Source organism: Grampus griseus (assembly GCF_964374135.1).
Source record: "Grampus griseus genome assembly, chromosome: 7".
Classification (NCBI taxonomy): Eukaryota; Metazoa; Chordata; class Mammalia; order Artiodactyla; family Delphinidae; genus Grampus; species Grampus griseus.
In genome coordinates, this window is record NC_139001.1 from 73,714,186 (window position 1) to 73,735,318 (window position 21,133).

Consider the following 21,133-nt stretch of genomic DNA (forward strand, 5'->3'; position numbering starts at 1 on the left):
ATAACAGTGAGAACATTTCCGAACATGGTCAATTGCACGAAGTAAATGGCCTGTACTCTTCAAAAAAAAACAACTCAAGGGTAAGTAAGCAATGTATGTGGACTTGTCTATTTTAGACTGAGACTAGGAAGACCAAGCAACCAAATGCAGTGCATGACACTGAATTCGATTTCTAATTTCAAAAGTGAGAAACAGTTATTAAAAAATGGGGGAGCAATGAGGAAATTTGAAAAGATCATTTATTAGATGATATTTAGATGATGAAAGTCGTGCTAATGTAAGAGAATGTCTCTATTCTTCAGAGATGTCTACTGAGGTACTTAGAGATATGGTGTCATGATGTCAAAGTTCAGAAAAAGAGTGTATGTATGTATGTGTCTGTGTATGTGTGTGATAAAGCACGTAAAACTTTGTGGCGTGAAATGATGGATATATGAGTGTTCACTGTATTATTATTTCAAATTTTCTGTATATTTGGGAAAAAAACTAAAATAAAAATGTAACCAAAACAAAATATTAGCAGCTTCTTACCTGTTGCGTTCTGTGCCCCTGCCAGCCTGGCTCTTATTAAGCCATGTCTCTCTTTGAGGTGAAGAATCCGAACTTTTGGAAACTGAGACATGTATTTATCCAAGTTATCTTTCAGGTAGTCTATATCAGGGAAAGGATAGACAAGGAAACACTTTAATTAATGAGATCTGGACAATACTAGAAGTGCCTCTTCAATATCAAATTCCCAAAACTATGACATTTACTATAGTTACTAAACTTTATTCTTTGAACCATGCTGTCATTTTCTTGGATGGATTTTTCTCTGGGTTCAATACTCTAAGCTCTCCGTTTTCCCAAAACCCGAATCCGTCTTTTCAGTGTAGCCAAGTTACCGAGAGGAGGGCTCACCTTTTCTGAGGACTTGTCAGGACAGGTACAAATTTACCTTGAAATAAATAAAGCTCAGGTTTCTGCACAAACTTTTCCCCTTGCTAAGGCCCCTTCTAAGACCTAGGGGAGAGTCTAAGCATTGTATGCAAACTGGAAAACTTGCAAAAGAAATATATTGTAACTGCAATTGGCTAAGACCACTGTCACTTCCTACTATGACACCCCCTCTATCACACCTCTGCTCTCTTGCTCTTTTTGGGGGTTTTGTGGGGTATATTTATGTAGCTTGCAGTTACTTCTATGTGCAATTAAGTTATTGACATATCCCAGGTAGGAATGTCTTCTAGGAATACTTCTGCTGGTCACTTTTCAACTAATTGTGAATTCTTTTTCTTAAAGAGGACCCCATAGAAGTTTTGGGTCCCACGAAATCCGAATAGGCCATTCCTAATCCGAATGGCCTATAGGAATAGGCCATTCCTATTCTCTGCTTGGTAACTCGATGCTATTTGTTTATGCTATCGAGGCCACTTCTTAAAATTTTCAACCAGTTTTCCTTAGGTATCTCCCTGCTCCTGGAGCTCAGTGTGACCCTGGTAGGTACTCTGAGGCTGAGGGAAATGGCTCCTGTCCTTGGGGTCATGACCAGGCTAAGCTGCTCTATTAAGATTGTTGTCTCTTTGCTGCTTTCTAAAATTTTCTGAAGTGGGTTGCATTTTGGGAATTTGTAATGTGGTCTAGGACCTCTGGCAGTCATGGGACCATTTACATACACAATTGTTTTGACAGTCCAAAGGGAGAGATTCTTCACTGTAATAAACACAAAAGTAAAGACAGTGGTGGATTCTGCCTTTGAACTCTGTTGGAACCTCATTTTTCTTGTCCCTTTGGCAATTTGTCTTCTCAACACTTAGCTGAACATATAATAGGCTTGGCTCTTGAAGAAGAGAACAGAGGCCTTCCATTTCATTGTTTACTATAACTCTAGCTATTATCAGTAGGAAAGGCATCCCGTTAATTATGGAGTTTTTGCTTGTTAGATTCCATAAAAAGTTATTTATGCAATTGTAGAGAACATCTTATGGTCTCTGGAACTTCAAGGAGCTGTAGTTAGAAAATCACTTCTACATGGCAGAGAAGTCATAGCTAAAGGGAAGTCTGCGGTGGCTAGTTGAACAAGGCCCTGGATAGTTGAGCTGAATTTCTGTTACCCATAGATGTTTGGACTTAGGCCTCTAAGGCACAACATGAGAAAATGATTTGGCATTTGTAAAATGTTTATGCTTTATCAAATTATCCTGTAATTTTTGTAATTGCCATCCAAGCTGCTATTGCCTCATATCAAAGTTTGATTTTCCAGGGGGTAGTTTTCTTACCTTTGGTGCTGAAGTCATCCACCAGTAGAATCTCCTTGATGAGGTGCGGAGGAGAGCGGTTGAGGACACTATGAACAGACCTCAGGAGAGTGGACCACACCTCATCCACAAAGCACATGATGACACTGGTGGTTGGGAGGTTATTGTGTACAAGTTGCTCTGCACACCTGGGCCATAACACAAGCAGAGCACAAAAGATGTGGCAACAAGATCCACAAGGTGGTTTTAAAAGTCACAGAGTGCAATTGTGTGTAAATACACACACACTCACACCATCTATCCATCTATCTATCTATCCATCCATCCTTCCATCATCTATTTATATCTTTATCTTTATATCTATCTATCCATAAGATGATTTTCTCATGTGCTTTTGTTGGGGAGAGTTATAAACAAAATAAAAGAGCAGAGGAAGGATACCAAATGACAATTGTTGCTATAAGAGGCCTAGACATGCCAGACATGAGAATGGCCTGTGGAGGCATTACCCTGCAGTGGAAAGGACATAGGCTTTGCAGGTAGTTAAGACACTACTTTGAAGCCCACAGCCAATATTTCTCAGATATTTGTCTATTGATACTTTACTTAATCTCTCTGCGCCTCAGTTTCCTCATCTGTAAAGTGAGGTAATGGTTCTTACTGAAGAGAGGTTTACAGTTTAGTGAGAATGCACACTAGCACAGTTTCTGGGCACAGGAATTCACCAAATGGTAGCCATTGCTATCCTAATTAGGTTATAACCACAAGAGAACATGCCTATTCTCTTATTTAATGTTACTTAATTAACGTTAATTCAGCTAATGCTACCAAGTAGCTTATGATTGCCTTCCCAGTTGGCCTTCAGCCAAATGCCAAAGAAAATATTCTTTCCCACTGCATGTGAATGTATTTATGGATATAGATGATATGTATTCTATACTAATTAAACTCTTAAATAGCTAGCTTCTCTATCTATTTAAGGGGTCTTTGCTGAGACCCTCTCTGCTACAGGGTAGCCACAGTTGAAATAATTTTGCTGGCATGGAAGTGAGACAATGGCTACAGTGGGAGTTGGTATTTAGGTGGGTTGTAATTGGTCTTGGGACTTCTCCATGCCCTGAAGTGCATCGTGCCTCACTGCTGACATTCTCCCATCTCCCACCTGAGTAACTCTTCACAGGATGGAACCCAGGGGAACCTCACAAAGAGTGTTTGCCATATTTCTAACGCAGCCACTCTTAGTAATGTGATCATTAAATTACAATGATCATAAATAAATATTCTCAGCCTTCTACATTATTTCATTTTAAACCTCAGACTAACAGCATCTCTTCCCCTTTTTATAGAAGAATAATTGAAATCATGGGGAGTCTAGTCCATGATTATACTGTTAGTAAATGGCAGAGTTGGGACTCCAGCTCTGGTCCAGTTTGGCTCCAGAAATAACTATTCAGGAAATATTAGGTCCACAAGAATAAAAGCGGCTGGCTGTAGATGTGGCATTTTGTGGGAGCAGGTACTTCTGCCAGACAACATAACTACACTGTGCTTAGTCTGAAAATAAGAAATAGATGAGAGTAAAAGCCATAGAAAAAAACACATTAGAATGGCACTTTGCAGTTGGTAAAATACTATTATGTACATAGTTAACTTCAATCTTTATAACAACTACTTGAAATATATACTATTATACTCTTCTTCAAATAGAGCAGACTGAAGCTTAAGAAGTCAAATGAACTACCAAATGTAACATCCTTCACTGGAAAGAATGTATATGAGAATGTGAACAAATAGTTTAATCCAGATCTAGGTCATCAGAGAAAATGAGGTAAAAAGGAAAGTGGTAGAGGATTTTGAAGGTACTGGGGAAGTAGGGTTAAATATTCCATCTTGGGCTCTAAGTTGGGAAAGAGGAAGTAAAGCTAAGAGGAGTTTATTGGCCTGAGTGAAAGGAAGAGTATAGAAAACATCAGTGACCTCCTGTGACTCTCTCATCTCTAATTTTATAGTGTAAATGAATGGGAAATGCACATTTCACACATAAATATTCTTTACAACATTTGGTCCTGAAAAAAATAAATCAATTCTAAAAAGGAAGTATATATAAGTCCATGCCACTCTCGCTACTAAATGTAAAATAGCTAGCTAGTGGGAAGCAGCCGCATAGCACAAGGAGATCAGCTCGGTGCTTTGTGACCACCTAGAGGGGTGGAATAGGGAGGGTGGGAGGGAGACGCAAGAGGGGCTATGGGGATATATATATATGTATAGCTGATTCAGTTTGTTATAAAGCAGAAACTAACGCACCATTGTAAAGCAATTATACTCCAATAAAGATGTTAAAAAAATAAAATAGAAAGGAAGGGTCAGCTGCACAAATTCTGCCTGAGCCATCTGAATCAGCAGGCCTTAGCTGTGAAGTCCTAGAGCTGCTTATTATTAAAATTAGGTCGACTTTAGAAACATCTAGTTACAAATGAAAATACATTGGGGAGAGTGAACTAAGCAGGCTAACTCATGTTATATAACAAGGAAGATGAATCTTCTCATCTTATAAAACAGTCGATTTTTTTGGCCTCTTTTAGAAGAAAGTTCTAAGTGGTAATGTGAGCCAGTCTGAAATTGGAGGTTGAAAGAATGCTCAGGGATTTGAGAGGTTTGGGGAAGGCACCTCCCTTCACCAAATACCTGCTCCTTCTTTCCTCCTTTCCTCTCCATTATCTATTGTGATGCCTTAATTTCCCCATCAGGAGTCTATATAGGTAGATCAGGAAGGATTCCACTAGATCCAATGTGGATTTCTATCCCAGGAAATAGTACCTCTGCCAGTTATGGACAAATAGATATTCTAGATGCATTTGAGGAATCACATTGAAGATGACCCTGTGGAAGATTATGCTATACAGATCATACTGGTGCCTGGAAAAGGGGGTGGCATTAAAAGATGGGGAAGAGGGGCACAGAAGGATATGTGAGAGGTTTCAAATACAAAGTTTCGTAGTGTGTCTTGGTTTGGGTGGCTGAGATGCTAGGCTACTCTATCATTTATAGGTACCTGGTTTCCTGCATTACTAAACAGGTTAAACATGTTTCCAGGTGTATAGAAAACCCAGCATGCTTGTTTTGTTCAAAGGCACAGTGGGTCAGAGAGGAAAGACTTTCAGCCTTATTAACTCTTGCATCATTCTTACACACGGACTCTCATCTACTTCCCATAGGTGGTGAAACTGTTTCAAGTTATCCTACATTGACCCAACTAAAGCAAATTTCCTTTCCTCCAGTTTGCCTATTGGAAACCTTTCTGCCATATTGGAGGGAGGAGTTGCAGCTCAAGTCAAGTCTAAGTTAAATGCAAGATATTTCTGAGTGTGCAATCTTTTTTGAGGTTAAGAATTCATATTTGTATTGTATATGCCCAGTCATCACACAAGTGAGGTACTTAGAGTCTACAGGCCTTGTGCTATACTTTAAAATTAACCCAACCTGTAACCTGTATGTTTGGGGGAAGTCTAGACTGAGATTACTGTAGTCTGTCCAGGTACTAAAAATAAAGGGGGATTCTAACGTGGGGCTCCACTGTCCTGCACAAAGTGGGTCCACTACTGTGTGGGAGAGAAACACTCTGGACTTGAGGAAGATGACTAAATACTGAGAACTTTCTGATACTTATTGGCTGCATGCCTATGGGCAAGTCACGTAACTTTTCAGAACCTCAGTTTCCTCACTGTTAAGATGAAGATTACAACGCCTTCATCACCGAATGTCTGTAAAGATTTGATGAGATGATGGAGATAAAAATATTTCTGTAAGTTCCATGGTAAAAAAACCCGTGCAAGGTCCTATGATTATGCAAAAGCACATGCATCCATCTTGACTGCACGCACTGCCCTTTTCCCAGGCCGTCCTTTAATCCAAATCTATCAAGGGCTCATCATTTACCAAGAGACTCAGGAAGTGATGCGTTTTGCCTTCTTGGCTTGTACGTGCTGAAGGCTCAGCCACTAACCTGATTTGTATGTAGCCTATCGAATAAAGAAGGTTTTAAATCAGACGACTGAGGAAATGATAATATTCCCTCATGTCTATGAATTTTTCATTTTTATTCCAAAACAGTCAAAATGGACTATGTGGGTCAAGTCTCAGTGTTCACAGGTTTGAACAGAAGGTCGAGGAGAATATTTTCTCAGCTTCTATTTGCAATTCAACTACTGCCTCAGTGTGAGCCTTCAGGGGCCTTTCCTCTCCAAGCTCTGGTATCTTTGGGAGGATCAGAAAGAGAATAGAGCATCTAGATGAGGAGCTCTGTCCAGAATTATATTCTTTTCTGCAAGACCTTAGAATTATTGAAGTTTCTTTTCCTCTCACTGATAAGAGGGTATAGTGATATAAAATTTTTACTTTTATGTTTTGTTCTTTCTAGGGTAGACTAGCCCTGACATTTAGTCAGAATTGCCTGACTACTAAGTTAGAAGTTTTCAGTCACACTCAGCACCCGTACTCCAAAGGCTGAAGCTGTGTTTCCTGAGGTAACTGCCTACCCATCAAAGCTACTGGACTCGGGCTTAGAAATATAAGCCACAAGCATCAATATTCACCAGTTCAACAATAGTCTGTTTTGAGCAGGCAGCTGTCAGAGTGAGGTAGGGATGGGAGGGAGAAGAGCAGGAGGTGGGGGCTTCCCTGGTGGCGCAGTGGTTAAGAATCCGCCTGCCAATGCAGGGGACATGGGTTCGAGCCCTGGTCCGGGAAAACCCCACATGCCGTGGAGCAACGAAGCCAGTGTGCCATAACCACTGAGCCTGTGCTCTAGAGCCCGTGAGCCACAATTACTGAGCCCACGTGCCTAGAGCCCGTGCTCCGCAACTAGAGAAGCCACATCAATAAGCCCGTGCACCGCAATGAAGAGCAGCCCCCACTCACCGCAACTAGAGAAAGCCCGCGAGCAGCAATGAAGACCCAACGCAGCCAAAAATAAACAAATAAAAATAATAAATGAAATTAAGAAAAAGAGCAGGAGGTGGTGTGATGTGGCAGAGATAGTTCTGGGTGGAGGTTAGGGCACCTTTCAGGTAGTTCTGTCACTCCTGGGGTCTGTGACCTTGGACAAGTCACTTCCTTCCTCAGACTTCTCTGTAACGCAGGGGACAGGATTAGAGTTCTCCTGAAGCTTCATCTAGTATTAACTTTCGGTGAGGCTCTATGTAATTTTAGCCTCATAAGTGCTTCCCTCTGGGTCATGAGAGCCAGAGCAAAGGTAAATTAAAGTGTTGTTTTGGGCTTTAAATCTTTGGACATTTTCTCTCTTGTCCTTAGAAGCACCTTAACAAGGTCCTGCGTGATTTGGACTCTGCTTACTTCTATGGTCTCATTTCTACCCTCCCTGCTCTCCCCAACCCTATGTCAGATTTCCCTCAGTTTCTCAATGGATTATTCTTTTTACCCCCTTTCCCATGTCTCTAACTCCCTCCCCCTTCAGGTTTCAGATGAAACACTTCTGCCCTCTCTCAGGCCAGGCTCAGCCTTTCTCTTCCTTGTCCCAGTAGTTTACTCTGCTTCTGAAGAACGTTTTCATGTGTTTGCCTTGAAGGCAGGACCCATGCTCAGATGTTAGATTGCAGAGTAGGCAGGCACTCAGAGATATTTGTCCACTGCTGAGCTGTGGTTGTTGGGCAATTTTATGGAGTCACCTTTGCTTAGTGCTGTATAGAAAATGATTTCCTGTAAATTTTCTCCCTGACAAGGTACCTGACGTGCAAAACTAATTCCCCTCGTATACCTCTGACCCTATCCCCCTCCCTGCAACTACCCACCCCAAGTATAAGGAAGAGAGATGTTTTAATTTCTGCTAAAGTCATATGATTATAAGGAAACAAAAGAAAGAGGAGCTGTATCCTATGGAAAGAGCACTAGAATTAGAAGTCAGAAAATTTTCTTGCTGGGACAGCAGACCTATCAGTTAATCTCTTAGAGCCTCACTTTTCTCATCTGTAAATCATATGAGAGATAGTATGTCTTTCATAGTATTGTTGTGAGGATTGTTTAGAATAAAAAAACCTCCACACACATATAAAATCTACACACACACACACAATCACTGCCTGCAACATAAATAAGGACCTTTTTGGTGAGGCTCAGCAAGGGACAGATCCCCTTTATTCAGAGAGACTTGGCAAACCCAGGAGAGGCAGAGGTGTGGATGGTCACTATAAGGGCAGAGCAGGTGGGGTGGGGAGAGAGCCAAACTGGTGTAGTTGAATCATTGCCGAGTGAAGAAAAATCAGAAGACTGAGGGTTGGATCCCAACCCTACCATTCATGAGCTGTGAGTCCCTGGGCAAGTTACCTTTCCCTGTGCTTTTTTCCTCATCTGTAGCACTTTATCAATCTGGCATGGCTGTTGTGAGGATCAAACACGATGACGTACATGGAGAATGGAAGGTCCCAGCTGCCCAGCTCGTGACAGGCAGTGAGCAAACAGGCGTGGAATGAAATGAACGGCCACCAACTACATTGCCTGCCGCAATCTGAAACCTCAGCTTCCTCTCTAAGTCTCAGCTTCTCTACAGGTGAAGCTGGGACAGCGACAGTACCTGCTTTGAAGAATAATTTTAAGGAACAAATGAGAAGGCAGGTCATAAAGGCCTTTTAAAATACTGTACTCAAGTTTCTCTGCACTGACCCTTCTCACACATACCCGTACACCAACGTTTTAGAAGTGGGGCCAGTTTAGAAGATGGTTTAGTTTCGAATAATATAGATTTGTTTTAAACATAGAGGAGACTCTAAAAAGCTCCCTTTATTCTGAAAGCAAACAACAAAACAGAGCTTCTAAACAAACATTGCTCTTTTTCCCCCATTTTCTGAACCTTGAGCAAAAAAATGTTCCCTTCTTGAGAGGCTCTTCTCTGAATGGGTCACCCAGGACAGCCCAACAGGGAGTTACTTTCTGGGACAAGAGTACTCGGGGCTGTATCACCATAAGAATTTGATAAATAATTTTATGATGGTTAAACTGGGCCCTGGATGAGGTGTGTAAAAAAGAAGTGTACACAGGTTCGAATTTCTACATTCACTAATTCCTCTCTCGCATAAATATTTCTAGGTCTCTGGCGGTATTTAGATGACAAAGTCATGGATTTGCTTTAACATTTCTCAGTTTTACATTAATTAGGAACTGTTTTCTTCTCTTCGAATCAGTAGCAGAAGTGTGTTTTATATCCTCTGGTCATCTCTCTCCTTATCATTCCCCTAGTTGTGGGGAGAGTGTGATAAGTAAAAATGTCAAAAGCTCTATAGTCATCTTTTGGCCACATTTAACCTTTGTCTTGTTATGGTCTAGCCTGCACCCTTTAAACAAAGTTTGCTTTATATTTCCAGCTTCCTGATACAACTTTTTAGTGAAATAGCACACTGTGCTCTAACACACACGAACACACTAATGTGCATATACACATACACACACCCAATTCAAAAGCAACATTGCTTTGTGTACACTCATGGAAGAGAAGGCAGGAAATAACCCTTTTAAATCCATCTTGTGAGATTTATTTTTTCCCCTGCCCTTGTTCGGTTTCTCAGGGAGGTCTCAGAGCTTTTCCAGTCAATTTTAGATAATGTTTTTCTATCACTATTAGTCACAAAAGCTATCTCATTTCACCAATTAAAATACTAATCTTATGTAAAACTAAGGACATTGAACTTCATATAACAGTAAAGTTTCTCTTTTCTCTCAGCCTGATACACACATCTAGAAGCATGAAGTTTGGAAGGCTATGTGGTCAGTTTACTTTCAGTAATTCATTAGTTGTGGTTTTTGACCTCACTGGGATTGGGAGAGTAGGGGAGAGGTGGAAATGTAGGTTCTATAAAGGTTTTTCTTTCCCCTCAGTAAATTGGACTGGTTTGTGGCAAATGCACGGTGCTATCTTTTGCTTTTCATATGTGCCAAAGAAAACTCTCTTTAGCTGCGTAGGAAGGAATCAAATCATTGGTTGACAGTCCCAGCTCTGGGCTAAGAGAACAGGCCCATTCTAGTTGCTTTATTGAGGGGCTTGCCAGAGTACTGTAGGAAAAGCAAAGCATTAAAATAAACAATTGGCTAACATCGTGATGACACAGCAGTGCTAGAAGAGCATGCTGTAATTCTTACTGTCCTCTAAAAAACTAAATATTGGCAGCAAACATGTCTTTGAGTCATTTTTCTCTAAATGCAGACTCAGGAAGTGCACTCTTAAAATAAGTTCATTTTTGGAGTTACATCTTCACTCTAGCTGCAGGCCACAGGACAGACTTCTCTAAGTAGAATTGCTCTGCATTTCCAGTAGATAGGAAATGTTTTACCAAAGCCTGTGTGTACGTATTGATTATTGCTGGCTAAAACAAACTTCAATAATTAATAGTAAGCACTGCAAGGATTAGCTTTTTATAAAGAAAGGGTTAAATATGGAAACTTGAAATAACCGTCAAAACAGTATTTTATCTGAAGCATATTTTATAGGCAAAAATTCTAAGCAAAATGAAATTGTATTTTATTTACTGGCATAAAACATTCTCATAAATAAGATAAGGAGATTTTCAACCATTGAAAGTCAAAACATTAAATTGACAAACCAAACAACAACAAAAATATGAATTAATGAATGAACATGAATTAATGAATAGACAATAGTGTTAGAATAGGATGTATTTACCTTAAACGAGACACCAACATATTCCATATATTCAAAATGAAAAATTAGGAAGTCATTATTAATTTGTAAAATGACTTCTTGCAAGCCTAATTTGAATAGTTATCTATCATTTATTTTTTTAAAAATAGTATCAGTATTCAAAAATCATTTCAGAGAATCTTATCTTTAAAACCATATTGTGTAAACTTGTATCTTTTGAGTCCACAGCACTGTGCTCAGTGCTAAATGGATACAAAATAAAGTAAAAGACAGAGTTTCCTTCCTAAGCTTAGAATTTCACTGAGAAGTTGAAACAGATTCTCAAGGCCACCGTTAGTGAAGGGCACACAGCAAGGAGTGTTTCAGTAACCAGGAGAGCGCATTAATGGTCATGGGAATTTAGAGGTCACAGCCAAATCATGGTCTAGATGGAGGTAAGATACAATTAGATTTTGAGCAACGTCAGGTTAAGATGTTCTAGGAGAAATGGTGACGACTGTGAAAGGTGAGGATGGGGGGAAGCCGTGGGAAGGGACAAGTTAAGAAAAATATCAGTGGATGGTAACAAACGTGATGAGTAGAGAAAGATAATAAGACTATCCTTATGCTGAAGGCCCGCATTAGAGAGCATGTCACATGCAGCAAGCGATAGCCACACAGCAAGGGTCAGAAATCAGGGTGGCACTGAAAAGGACAGTGAGAATAATGCTAATGACAGAAAGGAGTTTTTGTGCTTTTGGAAAAGGCCAGGACTATATCTCAACATCTCAGAAATGGTTCTTTGGGACTCAGGAGAAAAGGAGAGAAGAGCAGTTTTGGAAAAGAGAGTCTGATTTTAGAACAAGAGCAAGTGAAGTTGTCCTGGGAATGCTGCTTCTCTCTTCTCCTTCTCAATGTCAACCTCATCCTAGCATATCGGTTAAATCATCATCCTTAAGAACTATTAACTACTTATTATCTTTACTGAGGAGACCTAAATTTAAACAAACATACTAGCAAATCTATGGTTTTTATCCTTGTTTTGGTTCAATGTATATTCAATAGCCAGTTATGACACGTCAGTTATACTGTGTTAATCAATCCATAACATGGATTTGGGGGGAATGAAAGAAGCAGTAAGGGAGATATTTCCCAGAACTCTTAAAATTTAAAGGTTCCAGTGGGTTGCTACCATAGCTAATTTTAAGGCCAGTCCTTTGGCATTCTAATAGATTCTTTCTCTCTCCCTTTCTTTCTTTCTTTCTTTCTTTCTTTCTTTCTTCCTTCCTTCCTTTCTTTCTTTTTCTTTCTTTCTTTCTTTCTTTTTTCTTTCTTTCTTTCTCTTTCTTTCTTTCTCTTTCTTTTTGCCTCTCTCTCTCTCATGTGTTTGCACACACACACACACACAAACACACACACACATTCTTATTATATTTTATAACAATTTCCCCCATGCTGACTTTTAAAATTTATTATCTCAAAAAATCTTATTGTGTGTTTTCTTACAAGCATCTCATATACCTTTTGAGCAAAGCTGAAAAAAATAAAATCAAAGTAAGAGAACTTTAAATCATGCCAACCTGATGAATCAAATGTTTTTCATTTGTATTTTCTTCCAAACTTTATCCATATGAATACATAATTTGCACATACTTAGAGTGTTTGGGTAAAAGAAAAGAAAAATAATTTATTCTCTTTCCTGTAAGAATGGCCCAAAAGGGGTTCTGTACACAGGATCCCTTCTGGCTTAAGACTGTCACCTCCATCCTGTCGGAAGAGTAGAGCATCAGGTAGGCACCTTGCCAAGAACACCTATATTTAGCCAAGGTGGGTTGTGTGATAAGAGGGAGGGGCCTGGTCACATGCTGTCTGACTCATCCTCTCAAGCACACGTGTCACTCACTTTCTCCTACTGTTGGGACAGCCTCCTTCAGAAGACAAAGCCTGACCATGACTTCCCTGGGCAGCAACACTTAATTTCCACAGACCAAATTTCAGAAACGAACAAGCACTGGGAGCTACTGAGCCTTCAATAAATCACATGGACGCTAACATCATTATTACTTGCTTTTGGCCCTCATACAATTGTCCTTTCTCTGGTTTGGAAGTGCAGCCTGGGCTTCTGTGCAGTGTCTTATTTCTCTCCAAGCTCCATAGCAGTCTGCCAGGCCACAGAAGGGATGTTAAAATAAAGCTACTCTCCTACTTCATTCTCTGGTGCTTTGTGTTCAAAGTTGGCATGTATAGTATATGGCCATATAGTATATACTATATAGGATATGTATAGTAATATGTTGTACATAGTGTGGTATATATAGTATATGCCCTATACTGGCATATTTGGATGTACCATACATAGTGTATATGTGTAGTAATATAGTGATATATCATAAATGTATGTGATATATGATATACAGGATTTCAGATCAGAGCTGGTGCAGCATAATTTTGGGGATCATTTTGGTAGTAATTAGTAAGATATGGGTGATCAACATAATTTTGAGCATGGATTTTAATAATTTCTCTATAATTGCTAGCTCTATGACCACAGACAATATAACTTCCCAGGGCCTCAGTTTCTTCATCTTTACTTTGGGTATATTTGTGTTCTCCTCAACGTTGTGAGTTTCACCAGGGTGAGGAACATGAATGGCAGAGTGCTTGGCCTAAGCAGGTGATTAGCGCATGGCCAATAGCCATCTGCCAATGGCTAAGAGCTGAAAATGGCTAACATCCCAATGAAGAGGCCCCTCTCACTAATATGAATACAGGCACATCTATATCTTCCTTCCTCTTAGTAACACTGAATACCTAGATCACAGAGAAGGGTTGTTTCCCTTTTTTTTTTTTTTTTACAGAAGCCAAACGAGGGCATTCTTTACAGACCACATGTGCTAAATCTGAATCTTGATATTCCCTAATTCCACCTTCTCGGCAAACATTGTTTGGCTCAGGAATTGCATATCAAGGCACACATGGAGTTGCATTATCAATGAATGGGTAGTGAACATATGGCTATGAGGTACCCTCACTTATGAGTGGGCCAAAAAGAGCCAGAAACTGAATATATTTGAATCAGATTAAATATTTGTGATCTACTTTCTAGTTAAAGGAATATAATTTTTTAAAAACTGGTTTATGAAGGCTCACTGGGCACCTTCAGAGCTGTGCTGTCTTGGAAGACTGAAGTAATTCCTGAGTGCCCTTACTTGTTGATTTGAACGCATAATGTCTGCTGCCTCCTTTGCAGAGCTCTTGTGAAATTCATGTGATTTGTGTGCAGTTGCTTCATAAACGGTGAAACTCTAGAAATATAAAATATTATATTCTTGTATGTCCTGTGGGTGTTTGCTACTTATTGGCTGATTGACTTTTTCCAAAATTATTATTCCTGTATCACTGAACTCCTGAATTATCTACCATTCTCATCTGTAAAGGATATTAAATTCTAAGGAGTAAGTCACTTCTTCACTTATGGTGATCATGACTCATGATTAGGCAGAATTCTGCTGGCTAAGAAATGATTCCAGAGAGGCCGAGAAGGCTCCTTCTCTGTGCTCCTTTCCCAAATATACTCCTGACAAACTTGCTAATAATAAAAAATTCTGAAATTGAGAATTCACTTCATTGTCACTGTTTTAACGGAATTACATTTTAAGCTCTACCATTCATATACACCTTATTAGGAACTGAGCTCCCCTAATCATTTTGATAGGTTTTCAGTACAGAAAAGGGAACAGAACATGAGCTAATAGGGATGAGGGCCAAAGTCCCAGAGAAATAAATGTATAAAGAGAGTGCAATGGGTATGCTGATATCGGACTTTTTCTCTGTGTGGATGGTAGACTATTTGAACTGTGCCTAATGATTATTGTTGCTCTAATTCTCTAGGTGACCAAAAATCACAAAGAATTATCTAGAAATAAGTCTTCTCTATGTAAGACCCAAAATACTTGGGGCTGAGGAAAGAGAAGAAAAATGGATCTTACCCAGAAGGTCTTGTGTCTTCAATGGTTCTGTCCACTGGGATCAAATCACTGAGGTAGACATTGAAATTTCCTTCCTTCCATCTTCTTTCTACCTCCTTCTCCTTTCCATGGGGAACAACTACCGGACGTCCAAACTGACCGGGAGCTTTGGGGTCCCTTGGAGAAAGTGTCACGTCAATTCTTAACACACGGTGCATTCCACCATCTTCAGGCGAACGAGCTTTTCTGTGACTTTGGTTGAGTTGTTCAGGCTGGGTTTTGGCAGTTAAGTTGATTCTTGCTGGCCCCAGCCCACCAGCTAAGGCTTGATTGGTTTGAGACACTGCTGCTCCCTGGAGAGCAAGAGAAGAGAAAGATGCCTCCCTGCTCTTCCTGGCAACGTGTTCCTCTTGGCGTTTGCGCAGTACCGTAGGAAATATAGTTTTGGTTTTGGAATTGGGGACCTCTTTGGTGTCTGTCTTTAGCCCCTCCTCCTTGGTTATAATCACAACATGGCTTTCAGACAAATTGAGTTTCTTCCCATCAGCCACTTTGGCTCCATCAACCTTTGGCAAGCCTCCCAACTGTGTCTCATTAATAGATTGCTTCTTTAAGCGACTTGAATTGGCAATGAACCTGGAAAAGGGAAGGTTCTTATTGGCTTTGTGTTTATTTGCATTTAGTTCTTTGCTCTGAGTCTCAGTTTTATTTAAGGCTATGGCTTCCCTGGGTTTTGGCACTGGTGGGCTGGCAGGGTAGGTCCTTTCATTTGCTACTGCCTGGAATTGCTGCTTTGATCTGTCAATATTAAGATGGATGGTCACATTTGGGTTCCTCTCAGCTGCTTGTTTTGATGTTTCACTGCTGAGACTAAGACTCTTCAGGCCCTCCTGGTTTATACCAACAGGTCCTGTGTGTACAGATATTTTGTCCCGTGGAGTTCCCCTTGCTGCTGTGAACGGCGTTTTCTCAGCCCCCTGGGCTGTCTTTTGCTTTGGCGTCACGTGCGAGGAAACTTCAGGTCTGACGTCTCGCCCCTCTGTCTTCCGCTTGGTAAAAGTCACTGGGGGGGTCAGCAGATATGCAGGACGCCACAAAGGTGCAACCTTGCCCCTTCCGGGGGCATTCTGCACTTTTCTTTCCTTCTGGGCTTGGTCCAAATCATCCTCAACCTTGAGCTTACTCTTTTCCGTCTTTCTAAAGTTCTCTTTGCCCCATACACCCTTCCCGTGTCCCTTCGAGAGGAGCTTCATCTCTTTCACGCTGCTGTCAAGGCTCTTCCCCAGGTATGGCTGAACTCTGAACCCTATCCTCTCCCTCCGGATGATGTCTTCCTTCAGGACTCGAGTGTTGATCTCACTGAATGAGAGGCGGAGAGCTGCCATGTCAAAGAGCAGCCAGATGACAGAAGCTACAAATATAAATGCCAGGACTCGCCCACTTCCTCGGAAAAACTTTCGGATCTTGTTCATGGTACAAAGGCTTCCCTCGCAGCCTGCCCTCCCCCTGAGCCTGCTTACCTTGAGGGGAGAGGGAGCTGACGTAGTAGCAATAGCAGCAGCAGCAGCAGCAGCAAAGTTGCCAGAAAGCGGCCCCCTCCCCTGAACAGAGCAGGAAGCAGCAGTCCAAAGGGAGAGCTCAGCTCCTACCGCTTGTCAGTCTCTGCCTGCGTGGCATTTCACAGCAGAGCATCCGTGCCTGCTTGGCCGGCCCCTGGCTAAGCCCTGCTAAACATTGCCCTTTGGTCACCCTGGGAGCGGTCGATTCCAGCCGCCAGACAGGTCAACAGATCACTCGCCTCGTCTCCATGAGCCCATGTCCACCTTCCTACAAACCCAAGAAAAGGTGGGGTCTGGGCTGCGCCTTCTCTCCTCGCAGTTCTCCGTCTGCACGCTGTAACTCAACACCACTTCTCAGAAGGAAAACATTTCAAGCCATTACCCAGAAAACTTCATTCAGCTCTCACCTTCCGTGTTATGTGAGAGTGTGTGTGTTTTCAGGGCAATTACAGAAAACTGTCTAACTTGGAGGGCATGTGTTCCTGGTTTGTAACCCCACCTACCCCATTCCTGCTTATTAACCCTGTTGTACCCAGGTCTCCAAGTGATGTGCCCCAGCAATTCATCAGTGAACTTAATGTTCCAACTTGGAGAGGTAATAGCTTATAGAAGGGGCTGAGCATAACCTCAATACCAAAGGTGGGTGTTTGATTATTCAGAAGCCTTCTTGGGCGGGGGCGGTGGGTATCAAAATCTTTGTTTGTAAGTCAACTTTTTGTTTTAAATGAGTCCCTCTATTTTTATTATTAGATTCGGTGGCCATAAACTTAATTTGTCATATTGCTGTAAAAGTTTCTAAACCCTTACTCTTGGTTTGGATACTTGTCCCAGATGTAACAACAACTTGCAGGGTGAACCAGAACTTGGACCAGACTCTGAGTGGCACTGGTAGACTGGTAGGACACTGGTTCCGACAGCTTTGTGATGGTAGAATCACACTGAAGAAATCCTCCCAAATTCTGATTAATTGATGGAGGGGGAAAGGGGCAAAGATGACCATTGGTCTGCATTGTGTTTTGAGAAGCTTCCCAGGTCTTTCTAATGTACAGCCAAAGTTGAGAAACACCGGTCTAGAATAAAATGCCTCCCCATTATTTTTTGGGTTTTGGACCACTGCGCACAATTTTTGTGAAATTTTCCCCCAGACAGAGTAAAACCTAATAAAAACTATACATTCCTAGAACAACTGAATCAGAATCTGCATTTTTATAAATTTAATTTTTATTTTATATTGGAGTACAGTTGATTTACAATGTTGTGTTAGTTTCAGGTGTCACAGCAAAGTGATTCAGTTATACACACACATGTGTCCATTCTTTTTCAAGGATCTGCATTTTAACCTCACCTGCTATAAACATCGTCCCTAAAGTTTGAGAAGCACAGCCCAGGAGCACTGTTCTCCGAGGAGCTCTGAGTGATCTGCAGACAGTGATGCCACTTATTTCTCCAGTGTTAGGAAGGGTATAGCATCCCCGCTTTGAGATAAATGTAGGCTCCCAAAGACTTGGGAAGGGAAGAAGGGAAGATTCTGAATAGTTTATACTTATGCATTGCCTTCCACAACATTTTAACTTTAAGTTTGTACTTTACCCCATGGGAGGGAACCCAGATAAGTGCAGCTATAGTAACATATTTCTTAAATCTCTGATTCTCCTTTTTATTCCATGCCTGCTCACTCCAGTTTGGAATATCCACATGGACGGCAGCACTGGTGGCTCAGCTGTTTCCTCCATGCACCCCTGCCCTCCATTTGTCCATCCTTCCAATATTTACTGAGTCTGTCCCATTGCTCAGGCCCTGTGTTGGGTGTTGAAAGATATTGAGTAAAAAGGACATAGTTCTTGTCTTTGAGATCTCACAGTCTATTGGTGGACACAGACAGGTAGGCACATATACAATACACAGTAAGTAATATGAGAGAACCATATCCTGGATTCTTTGGGAATGATTTTTGGAGAAGCTATCTTTAGACTTGAGGGATGAACAAGAGCATAATTATCTCTGCTCATACTGTGGTCAGAGAAGGGAAGTATTAGTTGGATGGTGAAAGGCAGATAAATTAGCAAGAACATAGAAGTGAAGAGAGAGTATAGTACTATGGGAAGCACACATTTCTGAGAACCAGCATGATTGGAAACTCAGGCATGTGTGTGTGTGTGTGTGTGTGTGTGTGTGTGTGTGTGTGTGTGTACCCCATATGCCCCAAACTGTTTGCTAAGCTCTTTCCATTGAGTATCTCATTCGATCTTGACAACAATCCAATGGTGACAAACGCATGGTGAAGAAGCACCTCTAAAGGCCTCTTCCCAGCCTTTTCCACATCTTTTTCCTGGTTAGTCTATGAGAATCTGTAAGGATGACAAAAGTTGTTATAAGCAGCTCTACAGACTCAATACTATGGATCTTCAGAAAATCAGTAACAATCTCTACTGGTGGTCCCCACCAGCTCTGTATTTCTCCTCTTTTTTTCCCTCTTAGCTGGGTTTCCATGATGTTCAGAGCAATGAAAAAGTATGGATAAAAAAGAATAGAAAACAAAGAGATTAAGAAATTTTACCTTTAATAGCAGTCAATACACACGTTATTCAACAGATGACCTTTCGTATAGATACCTGATGCTGCTTTTTGGTTTAGTTTCCATATTACTAGCAGAAAACTAAATATATAGGTGGGTTGGCTGTTTAAGGTACTTCTGGCTGTCATCCCAAATGGTAGACTTAGCTGGTCAAATTCCTCAAGAATCTGCACATACTTAGTTGGAGTGGGTATCATTCTAAAGAACTAGGGCTATGAAGTGGTCCTTGGGAAGCTTTTGGAGGGGTTTTTCTAATTCATTCTGACTTCATTTTGACACTTGTGTAGTAAAAAATTAAAAATATATTTTTAGTTTCTTCTTCTGTAAAAGAGGTATATTAGTAGAAGGACCTGTCCTTAAACTCTACATGGTTGATGTCAGGATTATCATGTTAACAGCTACCATTTATTGAGAATTTACTGAGTGCCTGACACTGGATTCTCCTAGATTAAATCATGAACTGTTTAGCAGGACAGCTTTGTATATAGTTAGAGTGAAATCTGTGTTCCTTTGTTCTGCTTCCAAGGTGACTATCTCTGAATCATGCTCATTGATAATCAGTAGGAGTTCAATAAACATTTTTTAAAATTTCTATTCTCCAATTTCCCCAGCCAGAATGCAGAATATTAGAAGTACTGGTTCCAGGTCCCTGGCTTTGTGTCTAAAGTAACTCTCTCAGAATATTTGACTGTTTTTTTTTTTTTTTGACTATGTAAGTATATTCTGAGTAACTAATAACTATTTTCTTTTATAATATGTACTCAGTTGCTTACCCTTAATTATAAAAGATATAAAAGGAAAATATATTTAAACATATATTCTTTAGAGAATAATGAGGATCTACAGATGCATCACTGAATTTGAATGTAGATTTAAATTTGGAGATTCCAATTAAAGACAATATGGGATGAGGATATTATTCACTTAGGAAATTTGAATGGGAAAATCAAGTAACTATTAAATATCATTTTGCTTTTGTATTTTAATATGATCATTTTTTCCTTTAAAATTCTTTTTTTGTTTGTTTTTGAGAAAAAGAGAAATCGTATGCAAGAAGATAACACTGCCCTGTGAACACAATTCACAAAAAAAGAGAGAAAGTTGAAAATCATAATTTAAAGGCTGGAGTTTTTATAAAGTCCATAGGTACCATAAATATAAAAATGATAATTTTACTCCAGTTTAACTGGTTTTTCCAGTGAAGATGGATGAATACAATTTCTGGCAGTCATTTAAGCTTTGGTGTATGTATCCTTTTTTATAAGATTTAGAAGCTGGTTAAGAAACAGCCTCGCTAACGCCCAGAGAATGAGGACTGCTGTGATCTTCCCTCCGACATTTGTCCTTGAAAATTTTTCCCATATTAGTGGTGGTAAATCATAATCCATTAAGCCTGAGTTTGAAGAAAGCAAGACCTCTGCCGTTGAAAGATAATACACTGTGCTTAGACCTCAGGTTTCACTGATTTTTTAAAAACTAATTTTTACTGGAGTATAGTTGCTTTACAACCTTGTCTTCATTTCTACTGTGCAGCAAAGTGAATCAGCTATATGTATAGATATATCCCCTCTTTTTTGGATTTCCTTCCCATTTAGGTCACCACAGAGCACTGAGTAGATTTCCCTGAGCTATGCTGTAGGTTCTCATTAGTTATCTATCTTATACATAATATCAGTAGTGTGTATATGTGAATCCCAATCTCCCAATTTCACCCCACCCCCACTTCTCCCCCCCTCGGTGTCCATACATTTGTTCTCTACATTTGTGTCTCTATTTCTGTTCTGTGAAGAGTGGAGCCAAGCCAGCATCTGTGCTTTTTAGGTCCCTGGACAATTTAATTGTTTTAATATTTTATTTTGATTAAGAAAAATTTAATAAATTTAAAATAAAACAGGGACTTCCCTGGTGGTCCAGTGGTTAAGCATCCGCCTTCCAATGTAGGGGATGTGGGTTCGATCTCTGGTTGGGGAACTAAGATCCTACATGTCGCAGGGCAACTAAGCCCGTGTGCCACAACTACTGAACCTGCACACTCTAGAGCCCATGCACCACAACTAGAGAGCCTTCATAGTCAACGCACTGCAACTAGAGAGAAACCAATGCACTGCAACGAAGATCCCACGTGTCACAACTAAGAACCGACACAG

General features: G+C 40.5%; 1 protein-coding gene across 1 annotated transcript in view; it reads right to left on the minus strand.

The window, feature by feature from the left end:
- GALNT5 (polypeptide N-acetylgalactosaminyltransferase 5) overlaps nucleotides 1–16,324 on the minus strand; it is a gene marked incomplete at both ends in the record, with an annotated part of 36,370 nt that extends 20,046 nt beyond the window's left edge. Inside the window, 3 exons of the mRNA XM_082658877.1 lie at nucleotides 532–651; nucleotides 2,259–2,425; nucleotides 14,874–16,324. Of these exons, the coding sequence (XP_082515003.1) occupies nucleotides 532–651; nucleotides 2,259–2,425; nucleotides 14,874–16,324 (1,738 nt within the window). The remainder of the gene's footprint in view (nucleotides 1–531; nucleotides 652–2,258; nucleotides 2,426–14,873) is intronic.
- Nucleotides 16,325–21,133: the final 4,809 nt, after the last annotated feature.